This window comes from Centropristis striata, chromosome 3, assembly GCF_030273125.1.
Source record: "Centropristis striata isolate RG_2023a ecotype Rhode Island chromosome 3, C.striata_1.0, whole genome shotgun sequence".
NCBI lineage: Eukaryota > Metazoa > Chordata > Actinopteri > Perciformes > Serranidae > Centropristis > Centropristis striata.
Window position 1 is genome coordinate 30,129,395 of NC_081519.1, and position 26,338 is coordinate 30,155,732.

At 38.1% G+C, this 26,338-nt stretch overlaps 1 protein-coding gene across 2 annotated transcripts in view; it reads right to left on the reverse strand.

The window, feature by feature from the left end:
• iqsec1b (IQ motif and Sec7 domain ArfGEF 1b) overlaps positions 1 to 26,338 on the reverse strand; it is a 294,136-nt gene that overhangs the window by 179,336 nt on the left and 88,462 nt on the right. For both annotated transcript variants that reach the window (XM_059329611.1, XM_059329613.1), the window contains exon 2: positions 8,922 to 9,029. In XM_059329611.1, coding sequence (XP_059185594.1) covers positions 8,922 to 9,029 — 108 coding nt within the window. The remainder of the gene's footprint in view (positions 1 to 8,921; positions 9,030 to 26,338) is intronic.

Here is a 26,338-nt window from a genome sequence, read left to right on the forward strand (position 1 = left end):
ATTTTCACCATAATTTTTTAGTTTTGTTAGTTTTGTAACCACACAAAACAGTTTCAGTTAGTTATCATTTTTTAAAAACTCTCGTTTTTATTTTTATTTCAGTAAACAAAAATGTTTTTTCAGTTCTGGTTTTCGTTATTTCGTTAGTTTTCGTTAACTATATTAACCTTGGTTCAGAGGGAGGTCTGGATCAGGACTCTGCTGAGCACGAAGCAAGGCCTGCAGCTGGCTCACCTCACTGTAGAGTCTGGCAGGAATAGAGCTGAATGGATCCATCATCACCTCATTGTAAAACAATTTAAAATGAAAGGCATGAAATGTGTTTGTGGTGACACAAAATCTCATTATCTTACTTTCGTCTCATACATTTTAATCAATTTCAATTCAAATAAACTTTGAATGTCTTAGTTTTTATTTTAAGAGCACTTTAGACACAGATCTCAGCACCTTAGATCTCATTAGAGCCTACTAAATACGTTTCTGAAGTAACATAGAAGTAGGCTTTCCAACATGCATTGTTGAGAGTTAAAAGTAACCTGATGGAAACTTGTTAAGTTTTTTATTTATAACAAATGAAATCACTGCTCACCACAATGAAGACTAGTTATTAAATTTGCCCTGACCCTTATAGATTTACATAAACCCTGCATGTTTTTAAAATACTTTTTCTTTTTATAAAAAAAACCCCTCTACACTAAGACAATCTGGATCTCGCCTGGTACCATGTGAACAACTGCTGCTCATGCTAGGTTAACTAGCAATGCTCCATTTCCTCAGGAAACATCAGATAGATTCAGTTGTACATGTTTGAACCAAAAGACTCACTTGAAGAGTCTGTTGTAGGGCTGGGCGATATATAGATATAAAAAATATATCGATATATTTTTAAATGTGATATGGAATTGAACCATATCGCATATATCGATATAGTTCAATTTATTTATTTATTTCTATATATAAATGCTGCCCTTACTAGGGTTTGACATATTTAATTCTTTTGTAATGTTCGTTATTCTTTTCTCATATAAATATATTTATTTCAGAAAAATATTTTTTATTTATTTAAATGTGCACTTTATGTAGCTTTGATTTTTTTTTTTTTTAAAAGGTACTCCTGTTTTTATACAGTATTTATGTTCACTTAAATAAACGCTTTCAATAAAACTACTTGTTACATGTCATATTTGACTTTGACTGAACATTTGCTCTCACTTTGCAATAAAAATATCAGGATATATATCGTATATCGATATTCAGCCTAAATGTATCGGGATATGACTTTTGGTCCATATCAAACCAGCCCTGGTCGGTTGCGCACTCAACTCAGTGATTAGTAAATGTATCAGAATGGTAGGTGTAGTTAGCATCTTTGAGCTTATAACTATACATTTGAAAAGCTATAATATCTGCTTTGATGTTACAGTGTGTATTGTCTCTTTGTACTGACAATCCACTCTCTGTACTGCTTTTGATTGGCTTTCAAAGCTATGATACCCCTTTTCTAGCTTGCCCAGAGTAGATTTGAATCTTTAGTGAAGGTCAAGAGCAGAGAAAAAAAACAAGTCACAAACCAGTCAGCAGGGATGCAAAAAATTTTTTAAACCAAAACAGGACATTTCAGAGATTTGTTGATAGTTGAGTTGATGAGTCTTGGTGAAAATGGTTTGGGATGCCTGGGTCTGTTTAAAAGGCAGACAGGCACTGAGAAACGTTGATGTATTGAAAGGGGCCCCTATTAAATGTTACACAGCCCAATGGCATGCTGAGCTAGTGCAAGTTCTGCCTGGAAACTTTTAGCTGTACACCATTGGCAACATGTGCGGAGCTTAGCAGAACATAATTACCACAAATAAAGCGGCGGAGCAGGAAGACCGGAGAGAGATGTGTGGCATGTCAGTGTTGCTCTGCTGTTGTTGAGTAATGTAGCACATCCTTCATGCTAATGCACATTTAACAGCATCACACAGATCACCAGGAGTAAAAAACAAACCTCAGCCCAACTCTTTATCAACTCACACACACAAACACACACAATACAGCAGAACAAAGAAACACATTTGGCTGATATAAAAGTTTGACTTTGGTTGTGTGGATGCAAACTCCTGCTGTCAGCACTCAGTGTCTTGGAAAAGCAATGTCCGGTCACAGACTGAAATGTTTTTCTTTAAGAACAAGTGGAGGTACTCAAATCACTTAAGTGATCTTCTGACCTCAGAAAGCAGGAAACCCTCAGATCCACATCAAATATAATAAAACTGCTTTTACAGTGTTGAGTAGAAGTCTTTGTCACACCGTGGTGAGGTGGTGTTTTATTTTGTGTTCTGGTCTTATTTATTTTGAAATAGTAACTCTCCTCTCGTTTCAGGTCACTTGTCCTTCCCCGTGTGTCATCTGTCTGATTGTTTCCCCTAATCACCGATTGTGTTCACCTGGTGCTCCCTTCCCTCCATGTGTTCCAATAGTCTGTGTTTTCCCTTGTCTTGGTCCAATGTGTCTGACCCGTCACCATACCAGCCACTTATCTCCTTCTTGTCACAGCTTGTCTTGTTTTCACCTTTTGGATTCGTAGCAAGAGTGTTTTTCTTTGTAATTTATTAGTTAAGTGCTGTTCTTAGTTTCATAGCTTTTTGAGTCAGCTGTTTTGTTTTTCCTCCTTTTGGAGTGATTTTGTGTTCTTTATTATTTGTACCCCTTTAGTCCTGATCCAGTTATTCATAGTGTTTTAGTAGAATCTTTTATTTTTCCTATCTGTTTTTTTTTTTTTCCTTTTGGAGCGCTTTGAGTTTGTAGGTGTTGTTATTTAATAGTCCGTCCCCCCCCCCCCCCCCCCCCGAGAGTTTAGTTAGTTTTTCCCCCTTATCTTAGATTACGATTTTTGTATTTAATACACTTATTTAAACAATAAAGAAACTTTTAAGTACACCTGCTCTGCATCTGAGTCCTGACTTGAGCCCGGCCTGACAGTCTTATAGCTAAACTGACGTTGACGCGTGGACTGCCTCTTCAAGTTGTTTGATTGTCATTTTCATCAGATTATTCATTCAAATTATAACACAGTAAAAGGGAAGCATGTGATGTAACTTTAACAGTGCTAAAGATGTGCTGAGTGAAGGCCACCAGCTCTGGTGAAGAAGAATGCACTTCTGCCGACGCCTGCATGTGTTCAAATGAATGCAACTGGGGCAGAGTATTCACGGAAATCTATAAATATTCCCTCAGCTCCAATGACAGGCATTGTGGTTATTTATAAATCCCATCCAGCTGAATGTGCCGAATGCTGCGTCACAATCCCAAACAATCACACAGATGCAAGAACGATCCGCAACTTTGTGCTCCGGCGGCATGCAGAAAATTGAACATGATTTTAATTACAAACAAAACAATAGCTGCTTCCAAGACGGGGAGGAGACAGTGGCTTCATAATCAGGCGCCGTGGATGCAGAGACAACTAAATCCCAAGTCACACTCGGTTATTGTGAATGACTTCAATACAATCTGAGAGCAGGCCGGTAATGACGAGTTTTTTTAAATGCAGAGATGACAAGTGTTGGTGCAGCAGAGATAGAGAAAGTACAGAATGGAAACATAAGCCACTGACAAGTTTAATGATGTAGGGCTACGATTTGGGAGGGGACGGATACATCAGTGAGCCAGTCGACATCAAAGCGTGCCTAGATGAAGTGAAGGCACAGTCGACTGAGTGGTGTGTGGCTAACTTTGCCCCTACAGAGCCTGCATGCTGATCACACTCACTGCCACTCCCATCCCACTTCAGAGGCAAAGCAGCGCGGCCATTTGTCAAGGGTATCGTGGGTTGGGTAAACCCGCCACTCACTATGCATCTCAGCACAAAATAACACCAACGTGAGCCAGGGGCAAATTAATATTTCGTTGCGTCAAGCAGTCCGTGGACTGAATTAAGCAACTTCGGACTGACAGCAGGATTTTGTCTCGAATAGACACATAGAAAAGCCCTGAAAGGCAAGGTGGAAAACTGCTGATTATTTCTTTTAATCCTGATGAAGCCAGAAAGTGACAGCACACTTGTTTGTTTTTACATTGACTGTCAAGACTCCAGCTTCTAAGTTATTAAAATGACTTTGTCTCTGTTAACCCTTAATAGGGCACTCATTGAAATACTTGCATATTCCAAATTTCAACCCTAGAGAATATTGGAGGATATTACATACTGCCAGAACGTGTAAAAATAACATACGAAAATAATATTTTGAGAAAAAAGTTTACGAGATTAAAGTGGTAAATCTATGAGGAAAAAAATGTGCAGATTTATGAGATTTAAAGTGGTGAATCTGGGAGAAAAAAGTTGCTTTTTCCCACTTTTTTTCTCGTAAATCTGCTACTTTTTTCGTGCAGATTTGCCACTTTAAATCTCTTAAATCTGCAACTTTTTTTCTTGTAGATTTGCCACTTTAATCTAGTAAATTTGCAACTTTTTACCAAATATAGTTCTTTGCCCGATAAAGGGTTAAACATATTGTGAATCACATGCAAAGCCATACAAAACAAAATCCTCCAATACGTTGCATAATATTTGGTCTTGAAAAAAGATATCTAGGACGTGGTAACAAATGTTGAAACATGGAAACAGCAATATGTATTGTCAATATGCACAAAGGCATCATTAACCACACAGTCTGGAAGAAAAACAATAAGCAGCTTATCCCCTTTCTACTCTCTCCCACTTCTCCAAATGTTTTGCAGAGGGCCAAAGAACAACAGCAGAATGAACATATGAGAAAATTTAATTTCACCACCAATGCTCTAATTGTAAAAGACCAGCAGCTGCGTGAGAGAAGGGTGTTGTGTATACCTGGGGCAACACCACAGAGGTGGCCAGACTTCATTAAGCATGCAAAGATTACTCCTCAAGTCAAGCAAGGAGACACAGAGGAACAAATTAGCAACTTTGCTTTCATTGTTTTTAAGATCATTATTTTTGATTAAATTGTTTGGCTCTAGTGAGTTAGTAGATACAACCCCAATTCCAAAAAAGATGGGACTAAAATGCAAATAAACCAGAATGTGATGATTTGCAAATCCTTTGTAAAGTATATTCAATTGAAAACTGCACAAAGACAATATATTTCATGTTTAAACTGAACTTTTGTATAATATTCACTATCATTCTTAATTATTATATTTACATTTTACACATCATCCCAACATTTTTAGATATTACTGTTTCCATCAACAAATTTCGACACGCATTTTGAAGATTTGCATGATTAAAGCTTGATGGAAATACCAACATTTGGAAAAAAAAACTTACGAAAATGCGCATAAAAGTTTGTATGCTCTCTTGAGGTGCTCAATCTCTTCTTCTTTTTTTTTTTTACTGAGGGATTAGTTTATAGTAACACATTACACTGCCATCTTCTGATTAAAGTACGTTTATGCAGCTTTGTTTATTCGATCCAACCAATTGATGGAAACGTCCCTAATTCATATTTTCTTAAATGCGACATTTCAAAATTTCGCTTCAAAATTTGCTTCAACTTTAATGGAAACACAGTTACTGTTTTAGTAATATCTATCAGGTATAGGGCTGGGCGATATGGACCAAAAGTCATATCCCGATATATTTAGGCTTAATATCGATATACAATATATATCCCAATATTTTTATCGCAAAGTGAGAGCAAATGTTCAGTCAAAGTCACAAGTCGTTTTATTGAATATACTTTTTTTTTCAAAATCAAAGCTACATAAAGTGCACATTTAAAAAAATATATATCTTAAATAATAATAGCCTATGAAATAAAATAGAATAGAATAAAATAGAATAAAAAATCTTTTTCTGAAATAAATGTATTCATATGAGAAAAGAATAACAAAGATTACAAAATAACTAAATATGACAAACCCTAGTTTTGTCCCCTAAGGGCAGGATTTATATTTAAAGAAAGAAATAAAAATTGGAACTATATCGATATATCCGATATGGTCTGATTTCATATCACATTTAACAATATATCGATACATTTTTTATATCGCTATATCGCCCAGCCCTTATCAGGTATCAGGACACCGAGATAGAAACTGAGACAGCCCTGGACAAACAGAGGTGTTAGTATATTCAGAACTTCAAAGCACGAATCATAAAGGCTTCTGGTGCACTTTCACAGCACATATTAACTATGTTTCTAGCAGCTGCAAAAATTCTGATAACCCTGTCAAGCACAAAACAGCGGACAAAGTTACCAACTAGCTGGTGAGCTAGCAGAGGATTTAGCAGCTAAAGAGAGGGATATTTTTCAAAAGATGCTGCAGACCAAATTGAGTAAAACAGATTGAAAACTGGTTTGTTAGGTAGTCAGAAACATAACTCTAAATGAGTCCTAATGTCATTCTGTGTTTAAACAGGTAACTGGCAACTAGCACTATAATTACAGCAACTTTGTAAGATGATAATATGTAATGTTGTGCTAACAGCTTGTCAAGCTTCCCCCAAATGGCCAACACAATCCATTAATGCAGCTTTAATGTAAGTACTTTCTACTAAAGTGTTATAAGAAACCAACGCTCTGTGTGATCTCGCAGTTTGACTCACCGTAAATCCTTTCATAAAAATGAACGGAGCAATGTAATAATGTTTTGTAAAGGGCAGGATCACCATAAATCTACACGTACAAAACCAGAGAAGTCCAAAAGAGGAGAGTGTTCTTATCTCGCTGCTACCTTCTTCCTGCTGCGGACACATTTTATCTTACATCTGCCAAATATAAAAGCCCAATAATCCGTCTCTAAAGCTGCTTCACTGTACAGCGACATATTGGTTCACAGTGTGATTTTACCTGCAGCAGTGTGTCACTTCCTCTGTGCCTCACAGGGGTTTAACATAATTGCTTTCATTATCCAATCTACACACCTAGCTCCTATTGTAAGTTCCAGCTTGACCCAAACGTCATTCAGAACACAACTCCCTGGGCAATTGTAATTGATGTGCACTTGTTCTTCATGTTCTTCGGCAAATACTTCCTAATAGAGTGGGACAGCTCAAGACCTCACTGTAATCACAAGTGTTCAGCACTCATTCTTTGTACTCTCTTCATCTCCACAGCTAATTAGAATCAATAAACATGGTGAACAAACACAACTCATTAGGGCTTTCACTATCTCCTTCCCCCTTGGCAAAAGCTTAGGATGAGATTTTTGTATCTCTTTTCCTCCACAAACCTGCTTTTATAACTGCTCTCAAGCTCGGTGCTGGATATTCGATAGATAGATATAGCGATGAGGGCATCAAGAACAAAACCCCTTTGAAATTGCCATGGAGCTTTTGAAGCCTATGTCCCACTGCTCAACGCTCTCAGGGTTTTCATCTCTCCCCATCTCTGCTCATTTGCTGAGGAGCTCTCAGGGCCTCACTGAGCAGCTGTAATGAACTCCAAGGGAAGCATCGGCAGAAAGAACAAGCAAAGCAGGGCATTACTGAACTGTGTGTGCAGCAAGATGCTTTATGCAAACACCCTTCTCACAATAATTTACAAACTTGTAGCAGTGCAGCAAGGAGTGTCACTCATTTTTCTTCACTTGTGATGTAAACCTTAAAGACAGAGGGTATTTGAAGGAAGAGACGTGTCATCATAGAGGTCTGTTCTGCCAGCTCTAGCCCACAAAGTAGTCCGTTCCCCTACTGTGCTTCTATCTTATGTCTGTGGTTTTGATCAGTGTTGTTCATTTTCTATCTGAGTGGATTTGGAGGCTGAGGAGGCCACCTATCAGCTTGTGCACAGTAGGCGGTGGAAGTCTTCAGGAGGAAAAGGAAAAGACTAACAAACAAAGAAACACTCAGCAGAAGCTGCAGCAGCAGCAAGTGGAACGCCAGGGTCAGAAATGCGATGTTTTATCAGGCTGATGGACAGTTATACACTGTAAAAAAACCCTGTTGTTTTTACGGTAAAAAAACGGCAGCTGTGGTTGCCAGAACTTTACCGTAATAAATACGGTGCAACTTTTTGTAATATTAAAGTAAAATGAGGTTAGCACTGTTGATTTCCTGTTTAACCCTTAATAGGGCACTCATGGAAATGCTTGCAAATTCCAAATTTCAACCCTAGAGAATACTCAAGGATATTACATACTGCTAGAATGTTTAAAAAAACATACGAAAATAATATTTTGAGAAAAAAGTTTACGAGATGTGCAGATTTATGAGATTTAAAGTGTTGAGTCTGGGAGAAAAAAGTTGCTTTTTTCCCCACTTTTTTCTCGTAAATTTGCATTTTCTTCGTGCAGATTTGCCACTTTAAATCTCTTAAATCTGCGACTTTTTTCTCTTGTAGATTTGCCACTTTAATCTCGTAAATTTGCAACTTTTTTCTCGAAATATTACCTGAAGTTACCAAATATAGTTCTTTGCCCGATAAAGGGTTAAGATTGCCATTTTAGTCCATATTTTATCGGAAAAAAAACAAGTTTTTCCATCAAAAGAAACGCTGTTCTGCCATACAATTGACAAGAAAATACTTTATAAATGCCGCATGAATTTAAGATTATACCATTAAATATTACAGTATATTTCTGTTGGAGATATGGTGTTTAGTACATTTCACAGTGAGAAAAAGTATTTTTACAAAAAATAAATGCAAAAATTATGGCTTGTATATAGTATATTACAGTATATTTTTGCTACAAACACAGTGCCAGTGTATTTTTTAGTCAAATAATGTATTTTAAAAAAATAAAAATGTAAAAAATACTGTTTTGGCTGATATATACATTTACAGTGTTTCATTGTTACTGAAACTGAATTAACCCATTTATCATTTTACGGTCTTTTACTCTCATGGTTTAGCAGTTTTTCACCGTAAAATCTACAGACTTTTTTTTACAGTGTACTGTAAACTAGCATCATGACAGAAGAAATGTTGTGTTTGACAGAGGAAAGGTGACTTTACCCAAAAGACGCAGACTTCCATTTGCGACAGGGGTAACTTCTTCTACATGGAGGTGCAATGAGGTTTAGAGGGATCTCTGAGACTTCTACAGGCAATGAGGTGTGTCGCCTGCAACATAAAAAGAGAGAGGGACATTAAAGCAGATGCACATTTCATCAAGTTCATGAAAATATAGTCATTCAAATTCATACATGAGGTGATTCATAGACAATGGCATGTTCCTGCTGCAGCATGAATGGCAGTGTGCTGTATACCAGAGAAGGCGTCTGTCAGCACGCTAACTCCCACTGAGCTCAACGTTGCATTTGGCAGAAAGAGAGATTACTTTTGTCCACTGCCCCGCAGCATTTTAATGCCTTCAAATCAGGGCCGGGAACTCTCATATATGCATTATCACAACGGGCTGAATCAGCACACGGAGCTCAGTGCCAGGTAGGGAGTAGAGAGAGGAGGAGGAGGAGGAGAAGGGGAGCTGCAGGAGAGGAGACATGATCAGAATGTACCAGGCTGAATGTAATGTGAGAAGACAACAGACTGTGGAGAGCAGATATGAACAGGAAGGAAGAGGGAGACAAGAGGAAGTAGATAAGACTGACTTTAGGTTAACGTAGCCTGTTAGCATAATGAACCTTCCCGGTTCAAACACCCGGTCTCCTGGGTGAGAGTCTCCTCTATGGACCATAACGATCACTATACTACGTCACCAGCCTGGAGCTAAAGCTGAGAGACGGGTCTCCCTTTAAAAACTTTAATATATGGCATTTGTACAGGTTAGTGGTCGACTGGTACGGGTTTTTTAAGGCCAATGCTGATACAGATTATTTTGACATCAGTCTTAACCGATCCCTGATATGTGCTGCTGATTTTTTTGGGCCGATTCTTGAAGCCGATATTGCCTTTTCTCCCTCCATTTACATAATAAAAATTACACAATGATAACAAATGTTACACAAGTCTCAATTTAAACAAAATAAGAAACATTTATTAACAAAACAAACAAAACATCTTATATATAATCATATATTGGATAGCAAACAATGTGTATGTTGTTCTAGGCCTGGAGGTGGTGGCGCCTCAGATGATCCACATATTTGATGTGTTTTTCTTTTTTCTGGTATCAGCAGCAGCTCACCAGAGAATGGCTGATTGATCGGCGAACGCACGCATGTATCAGCCGATGCCGAGTATCGGCCGGCTGATATATCGGTCGACCTCCAGTACAGGTAGCAAAATACAACAAGTTTTACACAGTCCTCCACCGCCATCTTGCTAACATAGTAATGTTTGACGTTGACGGGCAGTTTAAATGGTGGATGTCACACATCGCAGGAGGGAGGGAGGTGGATGGATTGAACAAACGGCAGACTTTCACCCAGGACGACGGTGTCCATGTCCCACGTGAAAACAAAAGGAAATGTAAAAGTAAATATCTGAATCATGTTTTTTATGTCACTTGCATTTTTACATAACTTCCGTGGCTCACATCACCCTCATAACTACTTAATTTAATGCATTTACATACATTTATTTACTGTTTAAACTGTCTTATCAGAAGGTTTTTTGCCCTAAACCTAGGTCAGTGATTTTGTAGCCTTAATTATGAGAAACTGCTAGCCTGGGTATACCCATGCTTCCCCTGGCGCTTGATTTTGGTTCAAACTGCAAGGCAGCATGGTGTCCATGGCTGATTCTTAGCCCTGCTTTTGGTCTCCAATCACAGAACGGGGAGGGACGGCAAGACGATGACGCGTACTATTGGACAGACAGAAACTTGTAGTTTTGTAGTTTGCTTACGGATCCAACATGGCTGCAGCAGACGCAAAGCTCTCTTTCAATCTAGCTGTAGACAGTGTTCTAAATAGTTTAGAGCCAAAGTTTATTTTAAAAGAAGAACAACGTTTGGCTTTACACTCCTTTATCACCACCAAAAAGGATGTTTTAGCCTTGCTTCTGACAGGATTTGGCAAAAGCCTATTCTACCAACTAGCCCCGTTAGTGGCTAAGCTAATGGGGTTTAGCGACACCCTGGTCGTTGTTGTTGTTCTGTCGCTCTACATACGTCATCTGGTATAATTCATACGTTTGGCTAAGATCTATCTACAGACGCTTATGATAGACATTCGTAGCGCCCAATAAACGGCTCTGGAGGATCGTAAGCCACGCCTCCTCTACAGAGAAATGAATAGGTGGCATCCAGACTATATCTCATTTGTGAAATAGACTGGGGTTAGCCAGGCTAGGAAACTGCAGCCTATTTTACAAACTCGAACCGTATGCGTATGTATGATAATGTTTGTGCCATTTTTGGAACACTCCACAGTACCGTGAGCTGCCAAACATTCATTATCACACATATGACTGTTCAATTATTTCTTATATGCTGTATGTGTTCTTTTCAATAGCCATTTGGGGTTAAGTATCTTGCTCAAGGATACTTCGACATGTAGGCTGCCATGGTCGGGGATCGAACCACCAACCTTCCGGTCTGTGGCCAGCCACTATATCAACTAAGTCACACTTTAATCTCCAACTGCCAGCTTCAACCTGTGTGCAGCTTTGTAAAGTCTTGTTGTTACAGTTGGCTCCTTTTATGCCTGTGAAATGTTTCATCATGAAATAAAGATATAAATGTTTTAGATGATAAACACAGAACAAATACAATGCGGTTGTAGCAAAAATAAGAAGCATGACGAGACTCCGGAAGGTCTTCCAAAGATCATGAACACTACAATGTTAATATTAATGTTTTCATGTTTAGTTCCTTTGTCAACTTCCTTCAAAAGACTGAAAATCATCTCAGCAAAGAGAATATTTCTACAGCGTTAATAGAAGAAACATTTTACAGCACCATGACATGAAGTAAAGCTTTATCAACTTCTAATACTCAAACAACAACATGTCACTGCCTTCCAAAACTGTTACAGTTTTGTGTTTTCTTATTTTCCACCTCAATGGTTAAGGTTTTCTTAAGAAAGATTGTGGAGATGGTGAAAATAAATGTTTACTGTTGGTACTAGACTATAGACTAGACTAGTATGCATACTGCTGTCTCTGGTCTTCACTATCTCCAAATCATTTCCAAGCAAAATAGCTAGCACTGGCTCCATAAGTTACTAAAAAAAGACAGATGATGCCAGATGCCCATTTGCATAATGGTAATGTTTATTACAATAAAATATTTCTCACTTTTTCCTTGATGGTATGAATATGTCACTAAATCTAGTGAGAAGCTGCTGGTCTTCAGGTTAGATACTTTAGACATTCACCATCACAACATCCTCCAGAAGAGTTTTGTGGCAATGTAACAACATTAAACTACCTTTGCTACTGAGAATCAAGAGGTCAAGAGGTCAAGAAAAAAGAACAAAAACGTATTGGTCAATGCTCTAATATGCTCTTTGTCGAGACAGATTTTTTTACAAATAAATTCAAATTATGCAGAGAGCAAAGGGAGAGGTCAGGGTGAATAAGGGACTGGTCATATATCCCCTCTTGTACCCCTTTTTGACCAAGGCAGTTCCAGGGCCAGTGCCTAATCTCAAACCAGTTCTTCACGTTTTGACTGCCACAGAAGCGGCTCTTGGCCATGAAAACTGGTTCCAGAGCAGATCCAACTCTTTTCTGGTCCCCAGCCAAGAACCACTTACGTCAGGGGCTGGGGGATTATTGTGACCAACAAGACCAACTAAAATGTGTATTATTTTATTTTATTTTTTTAACTGCAACGTGATTGATATGGGCTCACGTCAGACTTTGTTGTACACTGTAAAAAATAATCTGTTTAATTTACGGCAAAATACTGGTAGCTTTGGTTGCCAGAACTTCACCGTAAAAATTAGAGTGTGGGTTTTAAATTTAAATGTAAATATCAGCAAAAACTGTAATTTAGACTGAATATTCCCGTTAAATTTAGGGAAATTGTGTCATTGTGACATCATGGTATTTCTCCATTAACTTTACATGAAAATGTTATATTTTTACAGCAAAACTGTGTGTTTCCTACAGTTTTTGACAGTAAAAGTAAAAGTTTTGTGCTATTCTTTAATTTACGGTAATTAACAGTGTCTACTACGGTGATATACAATTTTTAATTTTATGCCCTATTTCTGATGTAAATTGACATTTTTTACAGTGTAAGCTAACACTGCCTGCTAACATTAGCCTGCTAATACCAACATCTTTAGCGTTTATAAGAACGTAATCTCCGTCCATAGCATTCAAGACGAGGATAGCAAATATGTTGTACAAGTCGTGTTTGGATGCCAATGTAGGCTCACAAAGCCAGGAGCAACATTTGTAAAGAGACTATGTAGTCTGCCGTTGTTGTAATTATTGTCACGGAGAACAGAGATGTTCCAGACGTATACAGAGACGTAAGAAAGTGGCTCTTGAGACTGTGGAAAAGCAGACAGGTTCTGAGAAGGTTTGCAAGTTGAACCAACTGCTAACCAGCTCCAGCCCAGGAAAATAACTAGGTTTGCGTTGGTGGAAAAGGGATATTTGTGCTGATGCTGACTGTATCACTAGACCATGTGCTGCCTCTGGACGACTTTAGCCTCCCTGTGTCTTTCCCAACATTCCGATTTTCTGTTGTCTTTCCTAGGAAAAAAGACAGTCCTTGCAAAGCCATTTTCCTCAAATTGATTTTTCACACGTGATCTAATAGCAGCAACAGTGCCTGTGTCTGGCACACAACCATCAAAACAATCATGCACAGGCACAGATGCATTTTCTGCTATTATCAGAGAGCTCTGCAGGCAGCACTGCATGTGCAAAACTGACACCCAGATGCTCACATCTGTGTGGGACTTTACTATGTGTCATTTGGGAATTACGGAACATTTAAATTGATCTTGATGAACTCATAAACCTTCAGGGTGGACAGCCGAGGGAGCATTAATTTCAAGAGGGTTGGTAAAGGCTGATATAAAACGAGCAATAAAGAGATGGTTGTGATAAGTCTGAGATAAGAACAGAGAGGACTGGATGTGAGGAATAACAACGATGGTTCAGCCTTGAAGGGATGGTGGTTTTGGAGAGGAATGCTCAGTGTAGTGTGATCAGACGTCTCGCCAACAGGCACTTTTGCAAACCCCTCCAGGAGGCCCAGTTAGTTCCACTTTTTGTGATTCATGACAATAATACAGGCCAACAAACAGGATTATGGTTTTTTTTTTAATACCACATCAACATTGTGGAAATGTTGAATGTTCCAGTGCTCCCTAGAGAAGTACTTTAAAGTAATAATCATCACTGTTTTCACATTAAAAAATTCTAGTTTTGCTCGACTACTTTCATAATCAAACACTGAATGAACTCATTAACAGGCTTGGACACTCCAATAAGTGGTTACAGCCATATTTAATTGGAATATTAATGTAGCCGAAGTAACTTAGAAGCAAAATTGCTTTTGTAGATTAATATCTTGAATATAAGGGTTATACATATATATTTCTTTATATTTTACTCATTTTCATGCTATGCATTTTTTTTAACACGGAGCATACATTATAAATTTGAGCAGCTTCTTTGTAAAGTATTATATCAGAATTAAAATCATCAATAACCTCTCTTTATAAATGTATTGACATAAACTTTATACAACCAAGTATCAGGCAATGCTATTCTAGAGTTTTCTTATGGTCAATAAGTCTCATAAATAAAAAAAATAAATTTAAAATAAATTTAAAAACAAAATAAATTCAAATACCAAAACCAACAGTTAGTTTCTGACTTTCCTGCCCTGGGGGGCGGGGGGCGGTGACCAGGGATAACTTACTGTCTGTATTATGTTTGTATTTTGTATTTTGCATAAAGTGAAAATCCAAAATAAAAAACCCTTGATCAAAAAAGTGGACAAAAACAGTAGTACTCACTTCATCTTTCATTCATTTGCTGTGCTCAGAGCAACCATCTGCATTGAGTTCTAATTTTAATCATTTTGGCCTCCTCAACATCCAAAGGTTTGCTGAGTAATGTGCATGTTTGAAATTATTTGATGTCACTAATATGAAACAGGATCCAACAACTAAGTAGTTGCCCTCTGAAAATGTAAACTGTAAACCCTTGATCTAACACCAATGTGATGCAGCTCTTGATGGGAAGACCCCGCGTTAAATGTAAATCAAACAGCAGCATGCCATATGGATAAACGTGCCCCAAGGACAAGTGGGTTGTTCTCGTTTGCGACCCAGAGCTGCCAGTAATAATCTCTCATCCATGGAGGTTAAGTCCTGGATGGAGATTTCCCACTGCCTGCCATATAAGCTTCCTGTTATCACTGGAGTGCAGGTTCTCTGCTTACATAATGCCAATCTCTAAACACTCTGGCTCCAAAAACTTCTAAACTGTCAGAGGGCTGGCAAAGTGGTTTCAAGGACTAATTGAGCTTAATAATGGTGATTATGCTAGGAAACACACACACACACACACACACACACACACACACACACACACACACACACACACACACACAAACACACACACACACACACACACAGACACACAGTCGGTGGAGACAGACTGTATTTTTCTGTAGTTTTTAGGAATACTGCTATCATTACTTATTGAAAATTGCATGAACATAATTTTAGTGTCTCCTAGTGACCACATTTTCTTTTTCTTAGCAAGAAAAGACTTACAGAGGAAAATGTTAATATCTAGTTAAAATTCAATACATCAATACATGCAAAAGCCATAACTTTACATCACTCTGTCATTTCTGCCTGTTCAAATACAATTTTGATTTAAGAAGAGTCGTTCAGATCATTGTGTGCCTGAAAGGAAATATAAGTACATTAAAAACTACTCAACAATGAACAAAAGTGATTAGCTGATTACACTAATCAGGTTCAAATCAAGTTTAAAAAACATCCCGCATTGGAATAAAGATCATGATGAGATAAATTATTATTATTATTTGTAAACATATATGACCTAGGTGAAAACAACACTGGGTATTGTTATAAATATGGTTAAAAAGCAATTTTATGAAAGCTTACAGGGCACAGTGTCACAAATAAGTTGAAAAGACACAGATGTCATTTATTCAACAAGTTCTCCAACATAAACGTCAGAAGCAGGAGTGTGTTATTACCACAAATTACGGCACGTAGGTACGTAATCGCGACTCAAGGTACAACGACGCGTTCTAAACCACTGACCTTAGGTTTAGGGCAAAAAACGTCTTGGTAAGGCGTTTAAACAGCAAATGAAGTGAAGTAGTTACTTGACTGCTACAAGTTCTGTAAAGAACGTAAGTTACGTTCATGGATTACTTTTGTTTTCACATGGGACGAGAACCCCGCTCTCCCGGGTGAAAGTCCACTGCTTGTTCGGCGGGCATATTACAGCGGAGAGTGAAATACGAAGACATTTTGCTCGTTTTTTCGCTGCCCTTTGCTACGCACGACCTATATTGGCATTTTTGATGGGAGAACAGACTGCATTTATTGGTTGAGGTGGGTTTGATCTAGAGGTAGACCGATATTTGCGTTTTTTACTTGTATCGGCATCGGCCGATATGTGCATGCGTTCGCCGGTCAATTAGCCCATTTCACTGAGCCAACAGCAGGCAAGGCTTGGTGCAACATCTGCCATTCTCTGGTGAGCTGCTGCTGATACCGGAAAAAAGAAAAACACATCAAATATGTGGATCATCTGAGGTGCCACCACCTCCAGGCCTAGAACAACATACACATTGTTTGAGATCCAACTGTTAATATGTTTTGTTTGTTTTGTTGATACATTTTCTTTGTTTAAATTGAGACTTGTGTAACATTTGTTATCATTGTGTCATTTTTATTATGTAAATGGAGGGAGAAAAGGTAATATCAGCTTCAAGAATCGGCCCCAAAAAAACGGAAACACATAGCGGACATCGGTTAAGACTGATGTTAGAATAATCAGTATCAGCCTTAAAAAACCTGTATCAGTCGACCACTAGTTTGATCACAGGGATGTGCAGGAAGAGGAAGGAAGCGCGCAAGTTCAGTTTGGTGCGAAGTTTGTGAAAAAGTCAGGATGTCCTATATTCAGGGTCCAAACCATGAATGTATAAAACGAACTGGATACAGAATTGGAGGCAGGGCCCCATTCATTCCTATGATGAAAGTTAGTAAATGGCGAATTAAATCAAAGGAGTTCGACCTCCATGTATGATGTTCTTTGGCTCTACCTTGTTTATCGGGCCTGCACACCAGAGATTCTGCCTGCTGCTTCAGCACTCGGTCAAGTTTAACTTAAAAAGAAATCTACTGACTTACAGATGTTTTTTTTCCAAATGTAATTCTATGGGAAAAAAAGTATTTTTAGTCCCCATGGCAACATGTGACGTACCCAGAAGCTGTGATTCCACCATTGGCTACTACAGAAGTTGTCTCTAAAACCATGCACTCTTCATGGGGGCTTGGTCCAGACTTTAAAGGGAGGCTATAGAGTTTAAATGTCAGTGTACAATGGAGAGTCATCAAACAACCTTCAAGCAGTCAGTCTTAGTGTGGTCCTCAAAGCAGCCATTTCCAAAAGATTAAAAGGAGACTGTGTGAGTACTAGGGCTGTCCTTGACTAAAGAACTTAGTCGACTAACACATACGATTTTGTTGACAAATCAATTAGTTGATGTAATTGACAGATCTGTAACAATGGTGCAAAAACACCACTTTAAATCTTGTGTGCTCATATATTTCTTGGAAATATATTGTAAGTCATTCAGTCTGAAAAAAGCATTACAAAAATTATACAACAAAATCTGAAAACTATTAAAAAAGAAATTGAAGAAACAACCAAAAATCTCACTCATACCCTTGGATCAGATGGGCAATACTGACCAAGTGCTTGTGTTTATGTGATGTGCAGACAGTTGGCACTGTACTCAAGAAAGGTCAGTAATCAGCCCTTGTAAAGCCTGCCGGAAACAAGAAAAGCCAAATCACTGGATGGATGAAACAAACTCCCCCGTATGCAATTTTCAAATTCAGGACAATACCACAAGAGACAATGCCAACTGGCATTTTTATATGTGCCAAGAAAAAGGGCTGGGTAAAAGTAAACTGAGTTTAGACTGGCTCAAAGTTTTGTGGGGGCAAAAACATTGGGGCATAAGAGGAAAATGTTTTTGATGCATTCCATGAGCACCGAGCAAGTCAAAACTCAAGTAAAGACAATGAAGGGCGATCTATAGTGATGATAATGGGGGGACGAGAAGCCAGCTAGAGCATTTTAGATGTAGTCATCAACAAGCCATTCAAAGACTTTCTGCACAAGAGACACAGAGAATAGCTCCTGTCTGGTAATCACACATTCATCGTCTGGAAAAATTCAGAAGCCTGCAATACTTCTGCTCTGAGAATGATCCTCCAAGCATGGGGTTCAGTTTCCCCAGAGAGCATCATCAACACATTTAAGCTGCTTTTGCAAGACAAGGATGGTGTTCTACAGGAGGAGCTGGGGAACTAGAGTGTGAGAGTGACAATAGTGAGTGAACACAATTTATTTTAATTTGGTAACACTTTACAATAACCAATTAAATTATGTTTATAGATGGTTTATAAACCAATTATTAACCATTTACAAAGTGCTATATACATATTTAATCGTTAAATGTTTTCAAACAATTTCTTAAAGGTATATGAATCATTTAAAAATAATTTACATACTTAATAGGATGTTAAAAATTTTATAATCAGTACAACTAAAACTATAAATAAACAATTAATTATAATTGACTTGTTAATGTTAAAGTAACTATAAGCTTACATTAATATACCAACTATTTGCCATTTGTAATAATATTTATAATTATTTAGTTAGTTAAACATTATTAAAGTATGTATTTACCATTCTAAATGGCATATATGCAGTTTATAAATGATGATTAAACATTAATAAACTATCTGTTTACCATTTATAAATGACGGTTATTGTAAAGTGTTAAAGTGTCTTTAATTTTTATAGCATTTAAATACCATGAATCTTTTATTTACAGTAGATATGTAATTACACTTTAATTCAAATGTGAAAATTTAATCTAAACGAAACTGAAAACATGCTTTTATTTAAGATGTTATAAACACCAGCCTGCTTTAGCCATTGTGCTTTTATAAATAACATTTAATAAAAAAACAAGATGTGTTTTTTATAAAAGTCTATTTCCAAGTAAAGTAAGTAAAGTTGGGGGGTCTTATTGTTGCCTCCAGTATTACGGTACGGTAGTTGGTGTCTCAGATTTGCTACCTGCCCAAAATACAATTCTACATCTGGAGATATGTGTACTTGTACAGTTGTTCATGTGTGTATGTGGCCTTCATTAGCAAAGTGAGGGGACATTGAGCCGCTGTATGGCCAACCCAGCTCACACTATTGGCTTCAGGTCTGTAACAGAGGATTTTTTTTTTTTTTTTTTATTTCGTTGTCAGCTTTTGTTTTCAAATTCAGTTAGTTTTAATTAGTTTTTAGAGTGTTTGCTAGTTTGAATTTGTTTTTATTTTTTGGAAAATGCTTAGTTTTAGTTTAGTTTTTATTAGTTTTAGTTTTTTGTAATGGGATATTTGTTGGGTGCCAGATTCAATAAAGTCACAATAGTTTGATATGAATCTTGAATGGAATGTAACTTCAATTTAGATAGATTGTACTGTACTTTTATTATTTCAGTGTATATTTAATAGAAAGGTTCAGGAAAGCGCCTAATACTAATGCTAGTACAGTTCATTAGTGGTGAATAAAGGGCCTCAGGACAATTCAAAATGTATATATAGTAGTTAAAGAGAAACAGGACAAAATTACCATAAGTATTCTTTACTGTAAAGTTAACTGAATCATCAAACTCAGGGCGCTTCCCTGACCTACACATAGATGGGCTTCCTATGTTACTAACGTAACTTCCGTGGCTCACGTCACCCTCGTAACTACTTCACTTCTGGCATTTACAGTGTATTTATTTACTTTATTAATTGTCTTTTCTATCACCTTACCAGGAAGTTTTTTGCCCTAAAACTAGGTCAGAGGTTTTGTAGCCTGAATTCAAATAAACTGCAGCCTTTTTTACTACAGCAAACTGTACGTGTATAATGCAGTCTATAAATCAAAAAAAAAAAATTAAAATTACTTTATTTACCCCCAAGGGGAAATTTAGTTAGTCTGGTAACTCTGAAGAATGAGACAGCCTGATGGGTAGATTTTAGATACATCTTATCCCACCACTCACTATTGTGACCCAACATAAAACACACTTTTTCACCTATTATTCCATGAAAATCTTTTAAACTAATGGTTGATTATTTCAAAGAAGTGACACATGATTTGTATATTTTAATGTCTGGGGAAAATTTGGGATTAAATGGGTTAATCAGCACAGTAGAAGGTCAGTTCATCTGTAAACAAAGACCTTCTCTGCTGCACCACTGCCACTCTAGAAGCATCCATCAGGGTTCAGAGCAAACTGGAAGCAGCTTCTGAGGTGAGGAACAGATAAACACAAACACAGGGAGTGTCTGAGCCTTGCTACATAATCTAGTGAGCATGAGACCGTTTTTCTGTTGACACAAATCCCAGGGACAAAACCCGCCCTCTTTACTTCCTCCTGATGGATGAGTCGTGTGTACTTCCGTCAGTTATGTAACACAATCTGCCGTGTACTGTACTTCTCAAAAAACAGGTTTAAGCGGTTTTGCTTTATATAACATTGAAATCCAAATCTTTCTCTTTCTCTAGATAGGCTGCACCATGCCCCAGACTCTAAGCACGCCTAGTGATAGTATTACACTAAGGGAGGGATATTTGGTGCAATGTTGGCAAATGTCTATTTACTCAAACTATTTTTTAAAAAAAATCAAACTTTATTTATATAGCGCTTTTCATACATATAAATGCAACACAAAGTGCTTTACAAAAAATAAGAATCAAAACAGACAAAAAAATGACAAAACCCACCCCTCCAACCCCCACATACACATTATGTTTGTACACATACACAAACATGCACACACATGCACATAGACACGCATGCACACACTCAGACTCACACACAGCACATATTGATTGACAGTGTAGAGACATGGCAAGGCACCGAGGATCCAGATGAGGAAAAAGCAACCTGTGGGAGCATCCACACTGAGAGGTGGCAGAGCCCACAGCCATAGAGGACGCCGTCACAGAGACCACCACGACCCGGGTAGACCAGGGCGGACTCCACACATGGTGCAGAGCCGCCTAGTCCCCCGGGCCCAGGGAATCTCCAAGACCACATCCCCACGGGCAGACTGAACACACCCCCCAGTGTGGAGACCCCCATGAGGGAACACTGGAGTTAAAGACTAAAAGACAACAGGACAGGAAAAAAACTAAAAGACTAAAGACAACAGGACAGGATAAAACTAAAAGACTAAAGACAACAGGACAGGATAAAAACTAAAAGACTAAAGACAACAGGACAGGATAAAAATTAAAAGACTAAGAGACAATAGGACAGGAAAAAACTAAAAGACAACAGGACAGGATAATAACTAAAAGGCTAAGAGACAACAGGACAGGATAAAAACTAAAAGACTAAGAGACAACAGGACAGGATAAAACCTAAAAGACTAAAGACAACATGACAGGATAAAAACTAAAAGACTAAAAGACAACAGGATAGGATGAAAACTAAAAGACTAAAGACAACAGGACAGGATAAAAACTAAAAGACTAAAAGACAACAGGACAGGTTAAAAACTAAAAGACTAAAAGACAACAGGACAGGATAGAAAATTAAAAGACGGAAGGACAACAGGTTCTGATAAAAACTAAAATACAACGGGAAAGAAAATACAAATGATGTGATGAGCATCTAAATAAGTAAAATAAATAAAATAGGTGAATAAATAAATAAATAAATAAATAAATAAATAAATAAATAAACAATTAAAAGCTAGACCAAACAGGTGGGTCTTGAGCCTCCTTTTAAAAACATCAACAGTCTCTGCAGTCCTGATGCCCTCTGGCAGGCTGTATTTTAGAAAAAAAACAACAAAACAACAAGCCCTTGCCTTGAACAAACAGTATAAGAGGACAATATCAAGTCCTGAACGTTGTCTTGGACTACTTATGATGAAATCAAACCATGTTTTCTCCAAAGACGAAAATTAAACACTGACGTACAAGCGGTGATCAGAGAGAATCAAACAATGTCCAACAATATTATGTTGACAGAATCCAATTAACCTTTGCTGCTCCAGTGTGAGGCCTTTGTAAATGAACTTTTCTAGCGCCCCTCCCTCTATCATTCTCTCCATCTCATTCCTCTATCAGTATGACATCAATGAAGTCTAGAGGGAGGGATATTTATGAGCTCAAGTAGTAAATTTCATTATTGATAATGACCACTGCTCATATCATTTCAAGTAATAAGGCCTGTTCGTCTAAAAAAATGTAGAATACCTCAAGATTAATTATTGCAGTTTATCACACCTTTGAGTGCTGAGTGCTGGGATCTGCATTACAGGGAAGGCTTTGTGTTCAAATTGGCCACTTTGTTGTACTCTGCATTGCCACCACCACAACCACCACCACCACAGACTTTGTGCTGATTGGCTCAACAAAGCACTTCACAGTGCATTCATGGCCTATATCTCCTTATCCCTAAGGAGCAGATCAAGGAATGAAAATACAAAAGCAGGCCTTGTAATCCAAAAGCATAATCAGGAACATGGGCTCGTCAGGCTCTACAATTCCTGAAGGACAGGCTAAAATACTGGAAGGGAACAGTAAAAAACAGTATGCGGCAAAGTCTCAACCGCTGTCTATCTCCATCTGGGCACTATGGCTGATAGTCTCCTCCAATCACAAGCTTTCATTTACCCACTGAAACTTGCATAAATGTAGCCAGCCAATCATGGCAAGCATATCAAGTCTTTGATTCAAGGTGATGCAACTGGTGCGGGCCGTGTGATACCTCTAGCAAATATTAGGCTCCTGTCATGAGTGGCTTGGACTCACTGTGCTCCCCAGAAGGAATTGGGATGACCTCCTGGGAGCCCCCATCACTAAAGAAAGGCCCCACAGATCGATCTCATTGGTCATGCAACGGTTTAAATGTTTGGAGGAGAAGAAATCACAGCTCAGCCACCTGCCACAACTGACATGTCACAAGTAGTTTTATTGAAACTGTTTATTTAAGTGAACATAAATACTGTATAACAGGAGTACCTCTATAAAAAAAAAAAAAAAATCAAAGCTCCATTAATTGCACATTTAAATAAAAAAAATATCTCAAATTAAATTAGCCTATGAAATAGAATAGGCCAATGGTGGTATAGTTCATCCGAAAGTAGCTGAAAAACACCATTATATATGGGTGGTCTGTGGCCTAGAGGTTAGGAAATCAACTTGTTACTTGTTGAGGAATGTGTGTTTGATTGACAGACCAAATAAATACAAAAAAAAACACTCCTGAGAAACAAAAACACATCGTACTATTTGTCAAAAAATAGCAAAAAATGACCACATTATGGGATGTCCAAAAATGACTCCCTCGGAAAAAAAACACATACTATAGTATGTCTATTTTTGTCAAAAATGGTCAAAAAATGCTTCAAATAGGTACATTTTAGTCTGTTGAAACATATTAGATATGGCCAGAAATATTTATATGAGAAAAGAATAACGAACATTACAAAAGAACTAAATATGACAAACCCTAGTAAGGGCAGCATTTATATATAAAGAAAGAAAAAAAATTGAACTATATCAATATATGCGATATGGTCCAATTCCATATGACGTTTAAAAATATATCCATATATCTTTTATATCGATATATCGCCCAGCCTTAGAAGAGAGTAACAAACACACACACACTTGTCACCCCCAAACCAGCTCCAGATAAGTGAGCTGAGGCGCTAGTGCAAGCAGTCATAACAGCCCTGAGTCCACCATGAGGGCTATAATTGGCATAATGGGCATGGTATTATGGTATTGCAGCGTTGAATAACATATCTAACCCCCGCTGTGGCCGCGTTGCCTCAAAACAGCATGCACAACTCGACACCTGGCCTATATCAACAGACAGGGTGGAGTTCAGTCTGCAGCCCTGTTGAGGATGGGACAGTCTGGTTGTGGTCCTTAGAGCGCCTGTTCATGAAGCAGATTTGGACTTTAGCCTAAGATACAGATTTTATAAATGATATGGTTAGGGTAGAGATGCTGACGTGGCATTTTTTATGTCGATTGTGCAGCAATTTAACCCTCTGGAGTCCATCTATTTATTGAAAATACATGTTTTATTTACAGTAATAACTATATATATATATATGCTATGTAAACAAGCTGAGAAAGCCAGTTGAAAGTGCAATCATAGCTTTCACAGTGTGTCATTTATGTTTCTAGACCATTTTTAATTTTCTTTCTACAATATAAACTATTACTATTTTTAATTTATATGCAAATAGACTGTTCAGTAGTTTTATTATGTATTATTTTTTCTGCTGTTTTTGTGTGTGTAAATGGTTAAAAAAAAAAGGTACATTTCCATAGACATCTGTGTCTTTTGCTTGTATTTTCGGTTCCTGGCAGCTTTATACTTATAATTAAAATAAAATGAAAAATCTGACTGATAGACAAGTTTGTGTCGAGAAAAAGAAGCCATGAAATGAAATGAATGCATCGGAAGTTGAACCAAAATCTCCTGGACTTCAGAGGTTTAATGACAATATACTCAGGTTGCTTTTATTAAAAAATAACTGTATTGAATAATATCATTATACATTAATACACATTATACATACCGAAAATGTCAACCACTTCCAGAAATTATAGGAAAAAAAGACCAGAAATAAAATAGTTTAATAAATATCAGTACTGTATGTTCAGTGTCAGTCAATTGCTGACGATTTAAATAAACATTAATCAAAATAAATACATCACAACACCATTTCACCATTGTTTTCTGCATTATGAATTATCTAAAAATTATTTTCATAGCAGCACATATTGGACAACATATACGCTGATACTGATAAATATCAATATGCTTTTGACAGGCCAATATCGGGCAATAATATGGGTCAACTGATATATCAACCAGTCTCTAATTTGGACCCGGTGTGGGAAAGCCAAAGGGGATCTGTTCTCCAACCAAAGGAACACCCAGCTGCTCCATCTCATCCCTCCTCTGTTGGAGACAGTAAGACAGGAGCAGCTGTCACTCATTGTAGTATCCCCAGGTCGCCAATCAGCACCCTGGTCCACAGTAGTGACTCTGATAACAGTGGCCCAGACCAGGATAATCTCCCAGTTCTGGGTGGCTCTGTCTCAGTTGGTGGGTGTGATAGGTGCGTTGCCCCCATTCTCTCCAGGCTTGGCTCCTGAGAGGGACAGATTGAGGAGTGCTGGACTGTCTGTTCTGGTTCTAGATCAGGGGTCGGCAACCTTTATGGGTAAAAGAGTCATCTGTTGCCGAAAAAAGGGGGAAAATGTCGGAATGGAGCCGCAAACCTTATTTTAAGCCTTATAATGACGATAAAACAGCTGAGTCTATGGTAGCCTACCAGCTTTACTCATAGGTCGTAATGAGCATTTATTAATATGATTTTGTCAGAAAGCAGTGAGAACCAAAGTACAAATAAGAGGCTTGACACTGAAGAAATATCTCCGGAGAACCTTTCAAAAACTGAACTGCTGGTCGTCCCTGCTAAACCTACAATACACCACAACATCAACATCAAAAGTGACTCCATGTGTCTTGCCCCCACCAGGGTGGTGAGAAACTTAGAGGTGATGATTGATGACCAACTCACCTTTTCCAGTCATGTCGCCTCAGTTGCCGGATCATGCCGATTTGCACTTTACAACATCAGAAAAATCAGACCTTACCTAACTCAACATGCCACTCAACTCTTGACACAAGCTGTCGTCAACTCAAAACCTGACTACTGTAACGCCCTCCTGACAGGCCTGCCAGCCTGCACAGTAAAACCACTTCAGATGATCCAGAACGCGACGGTCCTGGTCTACAACCAGCCAAAAAGGTCACATGTCACACCGCTGCTCATTGAGCTCCACTGGCTACCTGTTGCAGCTGCATCAAATTCAGATCTCTAATGCTGGCCTACAAAGTTGTCTCCGGTACTGCTCCTACCTACCTGAACGCCCTGATTCAGACATATGCTCCCTCACGACCGCTGCGCTCTTCCAATGAACGGCGCCTGGCTCTTCCCCCCCGTTGGTCCAAGACAATCCAGACTCTTTGCATTTCTTGTTCCCCGTTGGTGGAACCACTACCAGTTCCAACCAGAGCAGGGGCGTCCCTCTCTACCTTTAAAAACCTCCTGAAGACCCAGCTCTTCAGAGAGCATCTTCTCTCCTAGCACCACACGATAATTCTACTCCTCAAAGAATTGTCACTAGCACTTATTGATGCACTAATAGCTCTTATTACACTATAC